General features: G+C 37.2%; 2 protein-coding genes across 10 annotated transcripts; one reads left to right on the forward strand and one right to left on the reverse strand.

Annotated features, from left to right (window-relative positions):
- Nucleotides 1-5,982: 5,982 nt before the first annotated feature.
- On the reverse strand, nt 5,983-9,554 carry LOC103474862 (ubiquitin carboxyl-terminal hydrolase 37-like). 8 transcript variants are annotated; one of them, XM_008426121.2, is made up of 15 exons: nt 9,398-9,554; nt 9,118-9,234; nt 8,871-8,990; nt 8,702-8,760; nt 8,204-8,287; nt 8,060-8,119; nt 7,810-7,941; nt 7,603-7,726; nt 7,364-7,515; nt 7,134-7,233; nt 6,954-7,030; nt 6,710-6,814; nt 6,583-6,626; nt 6,280-6,437; nt 5,983-6,202 (listed from the first exon to the last, which is right to left on the reverse strand). In XM_008426121.2, the coding sequence occupies exons 1-15, from the start codon at nt 9,416-9,418 to the stop codon at nt 6,182-6,184; spliced, it is 1,374 nt and encodes a 457-aa protein (XP_008424343.1). In that variant the 5' UTR covers nt 9,419-9,554; the 3' UTR covers nt 5,983-6,181. The 8 variants fall into 8 exon arrangements, with proteins under 8 accessions (XP_008424343.1, XP_008424342.1, XP_008424345.1 ...); XM_008426120.2 differs by having other exon boundaries at nt 6,583-6,631; nt 6,744-6,852; nt 9,398-9,552; XM_008426123.2 differs by lacking the exon at nt 5,983-6,202 and having other exon boundaries at nt 6,282-6,437; nt 6,744-6,852.
- A 594-nt stretch (nt 9,555-10,148) lies between these two features.
- On the forward strand, nt 10,149-14,289 carry dmac2 (distal membrane arm assembly component 2). 2 transcript variants are annotated; one of them, XM_008426126.1, is made up of 6 exons: nt 10,149-10,260; nt 10,615-10,805; nt 11,782-11,862; nt 12,341-12,480; nt 12,582-12,741; nt 13,758-14,289. In XM_008426126.1, exons 1-6 carry the CDS (start codon nt 10,204-10,206, stop codon nt 13,930-13,932), a joined length of 804 nt encoding a protein of 267 aa, XP_008424348.1. In that variant the 5' UTR covers nt 10,149-10,203; the 3' UTR covers nt 13,933-14,289. The 2 variants fall into 2 exon arrangements, with proteins under 2 accessions (XP_008424348.1, XP_008424349.1); XM_008426127.2 differs by having other exon boundaries at nt 13,794-14,289.
- The last annotated feature ends 76 nt before the right edge of the window (nt 14,290-14,365 follow it).

Below are 14,365 nucleotides of genomic sequence, written 5' to 3' on the forward strand. Positions count from 1 at the left end.
GAATGAACGCCGCAGCTCCTTATATACCACGCCCACCTTAACAACCGGAACTTCTCACCTGACAACCACCTGTGTGGAATTAGGTGCATTTCTATACCACTACAAAGACAAGCTGTGCCACACTCATGGTTTTAGTTTCTTTCTAAGCAAAGTGTTTCTTGTTCTGCATACACAATTTTAAGACCTATTCTGTTACATCATAAGTTATCCAGGATTTTGGATGCTTCGGACTAAGCCTGTGCAAGTGAAAGTAGTCCAAGTTTGCAAAGACATTTGTGAAATAGATTTTAAGGTGTTTAAACCTAGAAATAGTCTTCGCTGCTTGAGGAGGTTAGTTAATCATAGTTTGATCAGAGGCAGAGAGGACCTGCATCGCCTTCAGCCCAGAGTCCATTATCAGCTTAAACCACTATGGAGTACAGGAGCGAGGTTGTGATTGATGACACCAAGAAGGGACTGCCAGAAACCAGAATGGACATATTTAGTATTCATGATTTGCAACTCAATCTTGGAGTTATTCTGAATTCTCTTTCTCTCTTCTCAGTCTTTTTTCTTCATGTATTTTTGCGTTTGTCACGCATTTGAGCTTTAAAAGTGGTGTTTTTACCCCCAACTAGGCATGGCTTAATATTCTGCTGACAAAGACAGAGGAGCGGCATGAATGTGAACGGAAATAAAAGTGTGCGGGTTTAGATTTTGCATTAAAAATCCCTGACAAGTCTGTGCTGCTATGTGAAAATGTACAGGTGTCAGCCTGCAGAAGAAATCTTTTTTTATGCTAAGTGCAAGAAGAGCAAATGATGTTAAAAAAAGATGAGCATTAAGAAAGTGAGAGGGGGAAAAATTGGAAACTATTATTGTGACATGATATCAAATGACTGAAATGTATAATTTACGGCTCTTAATTTGGCTTTAATCTATTTATAAACCAAAAGCACTACATGGCTTTTAAAAAAATGGCAAATGCAAAGCTTTGCATAATATAAAGGCTTATAAATAATCAAAATATCCCTCCCAGGCCTTTCTTTCTCAAACACAAGCTTTTATTTGCTTCCATTAATTAAACTTACTCAAAGAGAAACTGTCAGCAAACACAACAGATAACTCAAAGTGGGTACAGAACATACAAAATGTCATTGTTGTGGACGATAGACATCATTCACAGACGATGCAAGTCAAGCAGACGTTTGGAGGTCAGCAGCAGTTTACAAAGAACATGTGATGCATCATTAGCTCTTGCAGAAAATCCCTTTATTTCCGTTTGTATTATTTATTTTCTGCTATGTAGCTGACACTTTGAAAAACTGCCTCCAGCCTAATGAGGATTCAGCGTGTTCAGGCTTTGCTTTGCTCTGTGACAGAGCGACGTTTCGATAAACATCTAAATGTTTTCTTCTGTGGCGCCTAAAGGGGGAGTGATGATGTATTCAGTTCTCAAGATATTAGATTTCAGGATAAGTCGAGTTTTTAGAAAAAATAGTGGGGAAAGTTAGAGACACAATCACAAACGGAGCTTAATGGATTAAAAGCAGTGATTTAAGCAATCTGAAATCATTGTCCAAAATACCTTTAATGTCTTTTTTTAAGCTTTAAACATGCTACTCTTGAACAAGAACATTAAATGTCACATCAGTTTTTAGAGTAACTAAACCCCAAATCAACTATTCTTTGCATATAAGGTTGCTTTTTAAGGTTGTTGTGATAGTGACATTTTGTGTACGTTTGTTCAATTCTTAAATATTTTGCCTAAACTGTTCTAGTGATGCTCTCTTCGGGTTGAAGGTAAGCTAAACCCTGGACAGGTCGCCAAGGCTCTAGCTAAAGTTATAATGATGATGGTGATAATGAAGAATAGCCAGATGTTTTATAAACGCATTACGGAAGGATTTGAAAACTTGCTCTTGTTTCTGGTTTAAATTCTGAAACGAAAAGCCAAACCTAACCTTGAGCTAGTTTTTTAATCGTCTCCCTCCCTGCTGGTAGTTCTCGTGTGGAGACATGCAGCCCCTATCAAACAGATCTCCAAACGGAAGCACTTATCTGTGACTGCACATGCATGAAATAGATTCTGCTTTTGCACAACACAGTGCCCAACATCTCATAAAGATTTGAGTGACTAGCATTGATTTTTACACATATCAGCCTCCTCTAGTCAGGGAAGCCTTTATCTAATGACATGCTCTGCTCAGCTTATGCTATTTTTGTCTGATGTGCTATTCTAAGTCCCATCTCCCGACAAGATAAGTGTGCTGGGTAGGGCAAGCGTTTGGTTGGGTCCGCGTTTCATCACCACGCTGATTAATTCTGTCAATGAAAATTGGTGCAAATGTGTGGAACAGAAAGATAACAAGATGATGATCATGTGTTTTTGTGCAGGCGTGCATATTACCATTATGTAAAGCCTTCTGAATAAGATGAGACAGTGCACAAGAAATTGTATTTGCCCTTAATTTCAGCAAATCACCCACAAAAATCAGGTTTCTAATTCACTCTCTCTCGTTAAAAATGTATTTGATTCAGGAGAAGCTGGAAAATTGGGAGGCATTTTCATTTGTAGCTTGAGTCATGTTATACTTTATAAAGGTTTTATAAAGAAATAATTACATTTTTTGGTATTCTTTTTGTTTGGGATGAATGATTACGCAACAAAAAACTTTAGATGTTCTGATTCCAGCCCAAGGTACTAGTTCTGAGTCACAGTTAAGGATTTTAGAAGAGACTGGTCTCAGCATCCCTGATGTTCCACATTTACTATATAATTCAGTCTATTCTCCTTATGATCTCAGTACACTGAGATCTGTACTGTTCTCAGGTTTCCCCATATGTTGTGTGAGAGCAGCAGAAACCATTGGCGCTTAAAGTTACAGTGCTCAAAGAAAATCAAATAGTTTACAAAGTAGGAGAAATACTTCTGTCCACCCATCAAGAACTACAAATGCATAACAACATTGTACTTCAATAATTTCATATTAGGAGAACAAAAATTATTGAGACTGCAGTTAAAAGTTTTGAGCTTAGTATGTATTTAAGAACAAATAAGCTATTCATGCTTTAGGTGACGTATTGTTATTGTAGGTGTTGTTGGTGTTATTGTTAACTGAGTTGGGGCAAAATATCAAAGCTGTCCTGGAAACCTCCAGCTGGATAAAATATCTGTTATGGACAAGAAAAATTAAAGCACATTTTAATGTCAGTGTCATGTGTTTGTGAACAAACCGAACTATTGCCATCAAACAATGACAGTTCTTTGAACTTTTACAAAGAAAACTTACCAATTCCTTCAAAACTCTAATTTTAATTTTAAAGGCTTTTATTTTATCACTGCTGAAAATCAAATTAAGTTTAACGATGGTTTTGTTTTCAATCAACTAATGTACATATTTAGATCTACGGCCTGTTTTAAAATTCAAGCGTTTATGAGAGGCCCTTATATATGTTCACATATTTAGGATTTATTAGCAGAAAATGAGAACTCGTCAAAATAATGAAAAATATGCACTACTTTCAGACCTCAAATAATGCAAACAAAACAAGTTCATATTCATTTATAAACAACAATACTAATGTTTTAACTCAGGAAGAGTTCAGAAATCAACATTTGGTGGAAAAACCATGAGGTTTATAATGGGGTTCAGTGCAGTGATTTCTTAATTTTTTCCATATATATATACATTATATGTGCATATATATACACTCATACATATATGCATGTGTGTGTTTGTGTGTCTGTGAACCTTTGTTTCATCTCTGTAAGAACAGAAGAGGTAGCGTCTAAAGATACAGCTAATGGTAGTGGTTCTCCCTCAGGGCCATCACTCACTGCAGTTCTAGGAAAGAGAGAGGAGCCGCGGGCCAGCAGCCATTAGGAAAACCTCTGACTTCATCTGCAAAAAAAGACTGTGCAAGCACTTTTGCTCTGTCCCATTTAACAGAAATACAGTTGTGACAGTGAAAAGCCACTGACCAAATGCTCTTACTATCAGCTTGTAATGGAGAGCGCCATCTTGTGGTGTCATCTGAATGTTACGAATGGAAGTTTGTGTGGAAAGTTAATGTTGGAGTCGTAGTCTACAGAAAAAGAGAACAAACCTATTGAGAGATTTTCCTGTGATTTTCAACAAAATGTATGGCATATGACTTTTCAATAACTATTTGGTCATCAGTGACACGTGAATGTACCTACAGATAAAATAATATTTTTACAAATCCTTCAGTTTTTCCTCATTAAAGAAATTGAGATTACTGATAAGTGTATTGATTTTACATAACAGTATCATTAATATAATGCCAACATTTAAAAGATATTTTGATGCTTTTCTCAACATTTTGCAGACCACATGAACTTTTCATGGCACAGAATAAAAGCCTGAGCTACTTTGTTTTGTTGACCTCCAACTTCAGATTAACACAAGGTTTGTTTTTCTAAAGTCCATTCAGAAGCAATCAAAAATTCATGAATGTGAACAAACATAAAACCAGGACATCAAACAGCAGGTAAAAGTTCTCAAAACCTTATCAATTATTCAGTAACGCAAGTTCAAAACACAGAAGCTTTTGATCAGATGACGGTGATGTTTTGAGGAGTTTGGCAGAGAACTGGACACAGATATGTTTTTTTTTTCTAAGATAAGAATAAAGCAGAATCTATTAACCCATTAATTCAATCATACACACAAACTGCTTTCTCAAAGAGACTTTTTCAAGATTGCTTTGACCTTCTTACAGACGCTGGTAGTTATCATCGTCACTACCTCAGCAGAGCAGAAGACACAATGAACCATTTCTCTGTGATTTAACACATTTTTCTGACCCTTTTGCAAAACATGAAGTGGATGACATCTGTATCATCCAACATAGATGTCATAAAGTCTACACTCCATGAACTCCAACAGAAATCACCTTTTCATAACTGTTGGAAGCTACTTACATCACTATGAATCTACTGAAGCACATGTTTCACTTTACTTCTCAAAAATCAGTCTGCAGGCTGTAATGGTATCATGTCTGTGTTGTTCTTTACCAACATGGACGCAAGTTAAGGATGTAAGATTTTTAATTAGTAATCAGGGTCAAATTTCTTACCAACATAAAATGTAAAGTACAACTCAAAATATGTGTGTTTTTATAACCAAGTTTTAACTAAAAATAAAACCATGTTCATCCAGAGGTTTTTTTTTACTGAAAATCCAATTTTGCTGCACCCAAATCCGCTTTTATTCGTTCTTAAACGGATAAAATATAGCAAGTACTTTGAAACAAACAGACCCGAATCTTGTTCTTATTACTGAAAATACTGTATTAAAAGAAAAAACTATTTTAAATTTAATACAATAAAGAATCATCTCCCTTTTAATACAGCAAACGTGTAAATTCTGCTACGGCATATTAGGACCATAGGGGGAAAAAAAGTATTGCATTTCTGCTAAAAAAAAAATTGAGAGCAATCTCAGAAATTTTCTAAAACCAAAAAAATTACATTTTTAGATTAGTATCAGATATTTTCTACAAAAAACTCTGAAATTTCTGAATTTCAATTGTCAAAAATGTTCAAGTTTTCTAGAAAATTTCTGAAATTAATCACAAACTTTCTGAGTTTTTGGCAGAAACGTATTCCTTTTTCTATCTACAATGGCCCTAATGCACCGTTGTAAAAATCCCTTCCAGGTTATCAGGCTTCTTTATTTGCTTGATTTTAGGTTGTTGTTTTTGGCCTGTGGCTACATTTGAGTCCACAGTTTTGACCTATGTGGCCAAAAGTTTGGACACCCCTGACCTAATGCATCTCGGAAACGTTAACTTTATATCTGGTGACCGTCACTGTATTTTTGACTGACTCGGTCACACTACATGTGATACCAGTAGTCCTGCTCTCTTGCTCTCGTTCTAGATGTGGCAGGTCTTTCTTCCAACCCTTCTCTGGTCTGCTTGTGGACCAAGTTATATCCAGAAAAAAAAAATCATTCTTCTTTCTGGCTATTGAACTGGGTTTGTACAGTTTTTAATTTTATAACTCCCAGAGAGCAAGCCACTTAGACTGTGTTCTGTCACTTGCAGTCCAATCTGGTGACAAAGTACATTTGTGACTTGGCAAACAGTGGCAAGGAAGAACTCCCCTGCAGGAAGAAACCTTGGGAGGAACCAGGCTCTCTGGGGTGTGCCCCTCCTCCTGAGGGCTGGGTCGTCATAGCAGAGAGGGCCACTCCTAAAAACAGACAACAAAATATTGACATGTAGTGAGGTGAAATAAACTAACCAGCTTCACGGTGTGGATTGTCTTACCCTCCTCTGGTAGACAAGGATATAAGACTCCTCTCTACACATCTCAGAAACGACTGTTCCATTTGTTTCCATCACATAAATGTCATTAAAGTGGAGCCATCGATCGTTTCCGTCCTCCAAGGACTGCTCTGGGTGTAGCCCATCGCTCACGTAGTGTCCTAAAAGAAAAAGAATAGATGAGAACTTTGGGATTTAAAGAATGGCCAAGTGTCTAGGCTTTTTTTTTAGCTTAAAATTTGAAGGTTAAATTTAAGCTCTAGTCAAATTAAAACAAAATTAGACAGACGTAAGATGTTATCTGACCTGTCTTTGCTGAAGATCCTACATGGCTGATGACGCTGACCAGGCTGTACTGTGAAGATTCAGAGGCAAAAACTGTGAGCGTCACACACAACTGTCCTGTCACAATCACACATTATCCACACAGTACCTCTCAATTTTTGGTTTTGTACAAATCTGTGTACCTGGTGGCCAGCTACTGTCATCTCCCTGCACAAAATGATGGGGTCCTCCAGTTTGATCATCACCAGGTTCTCTGTGAAAGTGAACCTCTTTAGTTGCAAAATCAAATATCTGTAGATGAGAAACTGATGCTTTAGACTTTATTGTACAGAAACACATCTAATAACTTCACATTTTGCAGACGACATTTAGAAAAAGATGTTGCCACTCACTTGGGAAGGGTCAGAAATCTAGACTGCAGAACTGATTTATTTCCTCCACACTCGCACTTAAACTCTAGCTGTCTTTCCTGTGGATAAAACAAACTGAGTTATTTACAGCACAAAAACCACAAAGAATCATAAATACATTGTCTGAATGATGGGTGAATTAAATGGATGAGTTTCTTATACCTTCTGGTGCATGTTGAGCATGTTCTGCACTGAACCTCCAGCAATCAGGTCCAGAGAGAGCATGATGAAACCCTCCTCTCTTATGGATTTAACACCACAACTGCAGATCAAAGGTTCACACAGGTAAGAAGCAGAAAATATTACACTTGTTTCCTATTGAGATAATAAACATTTCTCAGGACAAACAGGAAGAAATGTATGTTTAGTTCTGGGCAGAAGAGTGCTTTTACCCTTTGCACATCCTTGTGTTCCGCATTTTGAACTCTAGATGTGTCTGAACTGGGCACCTGTATCTTTTCCCTATAGTGGCCGCTGTCTTTGTCAGAGGGGGCAGCAGGTTCTTCATCTGATCCAACACAGCTGTCAGGAACTCATGGGCGTCCTAATCGCACCAGAACACGCAGAGTTAAATCAATGTCAAACCCTGCAGCCAGGTGAAACACAGATCCATGTGAAGCAGCTGACTAACTTTCATGCCTTCATATCCAAACTCCGGGGCCTGGAAAGAGAGGACGTTCTTAAACCTTATAACCACCTCCAGTTTCAATTTTGAATCAGGCGAGCCGTGACATTTCACAATGTCTAGGAAACATCTGGAAAATAAAGGCTGCTGTTTGACGTTGTCTTCGAATCACAGATCTCTCTATGTGTGTCTGTGAATGTGTTCTTGCTGCACCTCATGAGCTGAGCCTCGGGACACAGTGCCAACACGTCCTCCTGGGATTTGATGTCCTCCACGAACTTCTTGAGCGTAAGCAAGGTCTGCAGGCTGGCGTTCATGTAGCAGATCATATTGACGTTTGGGAATCTGATGCAAAAATGCACATAGTCACATTAGCATCATGGCGTTTAATGACAGAACATTTTCAGTTTCATTGTTCCTGGTGGTAATGTGCGTAATTACAGGTTGCAGATGTTTTTTTTACCCAAGTAACGTCGCATTCTGATGTTCCATACAAGTGGACTGGACCTGGATTGTAGTGAATCTGCACAAACACAAACAAATAGAATTGTTCAGTATAATTATAACAATTAATCTGTTCAGACTTAATGTGTCGTGGTGGAGGTACTTTGTGGGAACGTTGTGCTTCGAGGAAGTGTCCGCTTCTTTATAGCTCCTATACTGTTGCGTCTTAGTTTCCTTTAGAAGTTGGCTGTAAAGTGAAAAGAAATCTTATATAACAGAAAAACTTACGGTAATTCAATAGTGACTACAGTACTGGTATGTATTGGTATGTTTCACACCTTTTCATTTCTATATATTGAACTATGATTCATTTTAATGATTTCGTTCCCTACACACATGCAATACGGGCGAAGTGACTGCACTGCTTACACCTCAGTGTTAATCCTGTGAGGGATCTATGTACTAATTAGGTGACAACTGAAGCCAGTGGGTTCCACTGTATTTAATTTAAGGTTGAATGCTCAGCACATTTTTCTTGTTCTTATTTGTGAAACATTATCAAGGAACTAGAATCCTGAAGAATTACACAAAGATTAGTGATTGTCATGAGTCAAAATGTTGGACACGTTACAACCAGTCTGTAAGAACAGGAGTTGGTTACCTTCTCTTTTGATCCTGAGCATCATCATCATCAGTATCAGGATGCACTTGTATTATTCTCTGTCAGACAAACAACAAGCTCATTAGGATAAAAAAGATCAACCTGCAGAGCTACAGGAGAATCAAGTCCAAAATCAAGCATATAAAGTGCTAGATTTGATCAAACTTACCATGAAGCAATCAAATAGTCCCCAGAAATTCTTCTTCTTCCTCGTCTTCTGTTGTTTTTTCTCCTGAGACGAATAGCTTGTTTGAGTGGTTCCACTCGTTGGAAATCCAATATCTTTAAGCTTTGACGTAAAAACAAACAAAGAAAAAAAAAACAAATAACTAAATCAAATCACCAGAATAAATTCCAGACAGTCCAGATTTTTCCAAACTTCTACATTAGTTGTATGAATAGAAAAAGGGACTTACTAAATTGTACAAGCGCTGCAGCCAATAATTTATCCAGCTGTTGTTGTTGTTATTGTTGTTGTTCTTGTTGTGTGAGCCCTGATCGCCTTCAACTTTTTCACAAATTATGTGCTTTTTCTGTAAAAGACAAGGAAAAGGAACAATACAATACAATATGCAAACTGATAAAAACTGTCCTTAATGACTACCGTACATCCAAACAGAGAAATCTGGAGTGAATCTAATCTGTGAACAATATCAAAATTCTAGGAGAGAAAGTTACATGGTCAGCAACACAAACCTTATTTCGATGATGAAACATCTCTGGGTCCCTCTCGGTTTGTAAAATGCATCTTAACTCAAGTAAAAAGTGTCGCGTTTGAGTGGGGAAACTTCAGAGAATATTTTAAATCACCTTGTAGCACAAAGAACAATTCTACAAAGTAACTGTTGACATCAGTGGGCTTAACAACAAGAAGCACATTTCAAAAGTATACAACTTGTATTTAGAACTAAAATACTTTAAATATTTTTAAAAAATCAACAGAAACTGTACAAAAGTTGGAGAGTTTTTATTTTTGGAGTTACATAGAACTGTCTTTGTTTTTTAATGTTATTTCACCCAAATTTTACATTAAATCAAAGATTGTCATACATGAAATTCATTTAAGCTACTCGCATTTGAAAAATGTCAACATGTCGGATGGCAAACATTATGCGAAAAAGTATTTTTTTATTATTTTAATTTGTTTGTGGTAAATATTCACATTTTACCTGTCTGCATTGTGATAAATCTGCAGGTTCAATCAAGCTCTTTCTTTCTGATTTTATGTAACTTTGAAACAGCAACAAAAAATTTTAAATGATCACATTTTGAGACACAGGGGCTATCAGAAAGTCTATTAAATTCCTTTTCTATAAAATTTTTTTAAAATGAAAGATTTAAGTATTATGCTTAATACTGAACTAAGAATGTTGATTTCTGAACTTTAACTTATTAACTTTCAAATTATTCCGACAGTTCGCCTTTCAGAGGCATTCACTTTGCGACATCTAGTGGTGATAGGAAGAAAAACGGCTCTGTAGAATCCCAGAGGCGAAAGCGGAATGTTTGTCCTACACGGCTTACTGTCGGAAGTTGCTGTCATGTCGGCACCCTTGATAGTGAGTTATCCTTTAAACTTCTGCTAAACCCAGCGAGAAATGTGATATATAAAGAACAAAAAGTCAGGTTCAATCTTGGAGTGTGTGTTTTGTAGATCGGCCGTGTTTACTCTGAGCCAATTGTTTCGTTATAAACTGCTTTAAGTTAGGATTAGGTAATGGGTTAGCTAATGTCGTGGTAGTATGATCTCAGACAACAGGACTGTATGTTCCTTAATTCTTTTATATTGCTGAACACAGCACAGCGTTGTTGTTCTATTATTATATTTTCTCCTTTATTTCTTTATGTTTCCATTTCTACCAGCACAGTGTCTGTTCATGCCCTCTTTTCATAGATCGTCTGTCTCTTTCCAGTCTTTACATAGGTGCTGCCAGCGGGTTGCTGTCCTCCTCGTTGCTAGGCGACAGTGGGGCTCCAGCTCAGCATCTCCTGCTTCTGTCGTGTCCAAGTCTCTTGACTTCCTCGCACAGCGTTTCTATGATGTAGAGGCGCTCCTGAACTGGAAGTCCCGGATTGGGAAGGACCAGCTGCGAAAGAAGAACTTGTGAGACAAGCAAGGTTTTATGTGTCAAAGAGCTACATTTGGTACATTTTGAGCAACATAACAGTGGAACAATTAGAGTTTTTAAAAAACACTCAGTTCAGTTTTCAAGACAACGGGACAAATTAGCTTGGTACTATTATTTCTATGGGCCTACATATTAGAATGTGTGTACAGAATTTTTTCATAAATCCTTTTCATCAGAAAATCATTATTCCATCATTGTTGTAGTCCCTATTAAAAATGCAAACATATGAGTCTAAAGTAGAAATGTTTGATCAAAATGCACCGCACCAAATTTGGAGACGGTGCCCTTAATTTGGGGTTATGATAATTTGGACTTCTTTAGCCACAGGAACTGGACACCTTTCAATCACACTGCAAAAAACACAAAACCTTACCAAGTATTTTTGGTCTAATTTCTAATTCGCTTGAAATAAGACAAATAACTTGCAAGTATCTTTTCAGGATGATATAGTATAAGTCAGTTAGTTTAATTTAAATCAATAATTTCTTAATAGTGATGGAAATGTACTGATTCCACTGGCAGATTATTTTACTTGTAATATGTGAAAATGTCTTTTTTGTAAGTGAAAATTTGGCATTTGATCATTTCATAATTCATTAATGAATTATTGACTTAAATAAGCTGCTATATCTTGCTGAGAAGTTTGTTTCTGACTGACCTGTTGCTCCGAAGTTTCCAACTGCACTTTTAAACAGTAATTGTGATGGGCTTTGCACCTTTAGTTTCCACACCGTTACTGAGATGTTTTTCACATCTGACAATATTCCCTAACAGCCAAATCTGTTGGAAGTATTGTAGTCTTCATTAAGACAACCAAAGCCAACTCTAACACTTTGTCCGGCATCTTCTGAATAGCAAATACTTGAGGAGTTTTTAAGATATGACCTTGCCAAACCTGGACTTTGGTAACCAAGTCATGCCTAATCCCATTTTCTCTTCTGTCTTTTACAGTTACTATGGTTACACCCACAAGCTTTATGGCCCAGACATAGCATCTGCATATTATATTCTAAATCTAGGAGGAGGCTTTAGGTAAGTGGCTCCTCCTCACATCCCTCTGCATTATTTTCAGTTGTTCTATAAATTCTTTGTCGGGTAACTGGATGTTTTCCACATTTACTACTGCTCCTTCTGATTAAATGTTTATTATGAACTTGTCAACACATATGGTGTGAAAAGGACCCACTGCAGGCCCCTGGGCCACAGGACATTTTTGAACCTTGAGACTAAGTTTACCAAATTCTTCTAATTCTTGATTTAAGTGATACAACCCAAATACATTTTTGTTGAAAATTCAGGTTTTTACTCCAAAAATTTAAGACATCTTTGTAGAAAAAAGATTCAAATTATTTAAGAAATTAGTTCCTTTGAAATTATTCTTTAAAGCTATAAATAAAGAACTATAACTTCTGCAACAAGCTGTTGTTCATATGGACACCTCACATATGAACTGCTTTTCGAATCATCAGCCTCCTCTCTCCGTTCATCATAACTTCTGTTACTTCTGCAGGTTTGTGGGCCAGTCCGAGTGGTTCCGCGCCGACTCAAGGGGCAAATTCAACTGGGATTTCCTGAACTACAAGGACACACCTGTGGAAGAAGTAGACATGAGTCACACCATCATCAACTACGTAGGACTGTCCAACCTGGGTAATATGCTGTTATGCAGATGATTCCTCTCTGCTCTTTAGTTTTTCGTAGTCACTGAATGTGTTGGTCCTGTTTTTGATTGGATTTATCAATACCTGCAGAGAGGCAACCTGTGCGGACTCTTAAGCTCCAAGGCTGTCCTGAGGTGGACGACTGGTTCCTGGCAGGACTCCACAAGTTCCAGGACTCTCTGGAGGAGCTGGACATCTCTCAGTGTCCGAGGATAACCGTGGGCGGCCTGGCTGCTCTCAGGAATCTCAGGTGAGCTCTATACTCAGTGCATCCTACAGTCTGCAGCGCGGTGGTCCAAACCTTTTTTTTTTATATTCCAAAATTACCAAGACATATCTACTCTTTTTCTTTAACTAAAATAATCTTAATCTGCTCAACAATAAACTAAGCTTATGAATTTCTTGTAGGAAAAGAATATTTCAATCATTGTAGATCCAAAGTTTTGCATATTTTCCTTATTAAAGAAAGGCATCCGGTTTGCAACTTCTTTTGGGTTCGATTGGAAAAAATATTTTAAAGTTGCTTATTCTCTGCATTAACAACAGGATTTGGGTCCCTTTTTCTCTGACATGACACAGTAAGTCGTAGCTCTGCAAACATAGATACTGCTCTTGACAAAACATACCCATTTGTAATTCACTTCTTTAGGACGCCAGTCATATAAAGAAGTTGATTAAACTACACAGTAACTGAATTTAATCATGTTTTCAAATTTATTGGTATTTATTAAGAAATGTAAATATGAAAATAAGAGTATCATAAATATAATACTCCCCCTGAATAAACAGTAGAGAAAATAGTAAAAATGAAAACCCCGGCAATACGGTTGGTTTTGTTTTTATAAACATCATTTATTTGAATTTTTCTCGACAATGATTAATCAAACTTCTTGTCGTAAGAAATTTGTCAACATACTGATTAATGATATGATAAATGCAGAGCCCTACATGTTGTCTTATTCACTATGAAATTAAGGAAATAGAAAAAGTGTAATACTTAAAATGTGTGTTGTAGGTAACAGTTTCCATTGTAAGACTCTAATTTGGTGGTAAAAATGTTGCCTCAATTAAAAAAAACTCTCCATCTTTATAAGCCTGTGGATGCAGGTTGAATTCAGATCATTCTCACAATAGAGTTGCGAGCCAAACAAAACCAGTCCAGGATGCACAAATGGCCTTTACGTCACACTTTCAACACCATTATTCTAAAGCAAAGTAACTAGTTGTGTAATGATGCTCTCCTTTTTCTGTGTCTGTGTACTGAAGGCAGCTAAAGCATCTGAGTGTGTCCTCTCTCCCGAGGATTTCAAGTCCAGGGTTGGTGATCATCCTGCTGGAGGAGATGCTACCTCAGTGTCAGATCACAGCAGATGGCTACGACCTCAGTCTGCCTCAGGTTGGAGGGGAGAAGCCAGAGGAGCACCTGGAAGCAGAGGGGTAGTGGACCGATTACAGCGAGAATCACTGCAGGAAGACTTGGAGGCTTTTGGTGTTCTCTTCGTTTTTCAAAGAGTTCATGATAAGGTTATTGGATTGAAGAATCATGACATAAGTGCAGGACAAATAAGAAAAGCAAAAACATACAACAGATGTGGGAGAAGAAACGTGTCACACACAAGTTGAAATATATATCTGAATGCCCTGTGTATTTCTCAGTTTGTGAGTAAGGCTGCACATTGATCATGTAAATGTTCATATTTAGAAAATTTTTGTTCATGTCCAACTTCAATTTGCTGGGTCTTTGTCACTGAATGTAAAAAATGGGTGTACATAATAAAGATTTTATTCTTCAAAGTAAGGATTATTGTAAACCTCACTGTGTGTATTCTTTATATTTGACTTGCAAAAATAATAAACATACAGTATCTGACAAA

The sequence above is a fragment of the Poecilia reticulata genome, linkage group LG13, assembly GCF_000633615.1.
Source record: "Poecilia reticulata strain Guanapo linkage group LG13, Guppy_female_1.0+MT, whole genome shotgun sequence".
NCBI lineage: Eukaryota > Metazoa > Chordata > Actinopteri > Cyprinodontiformes > Poeciliidae > Poecilia > Poecilia reticulata.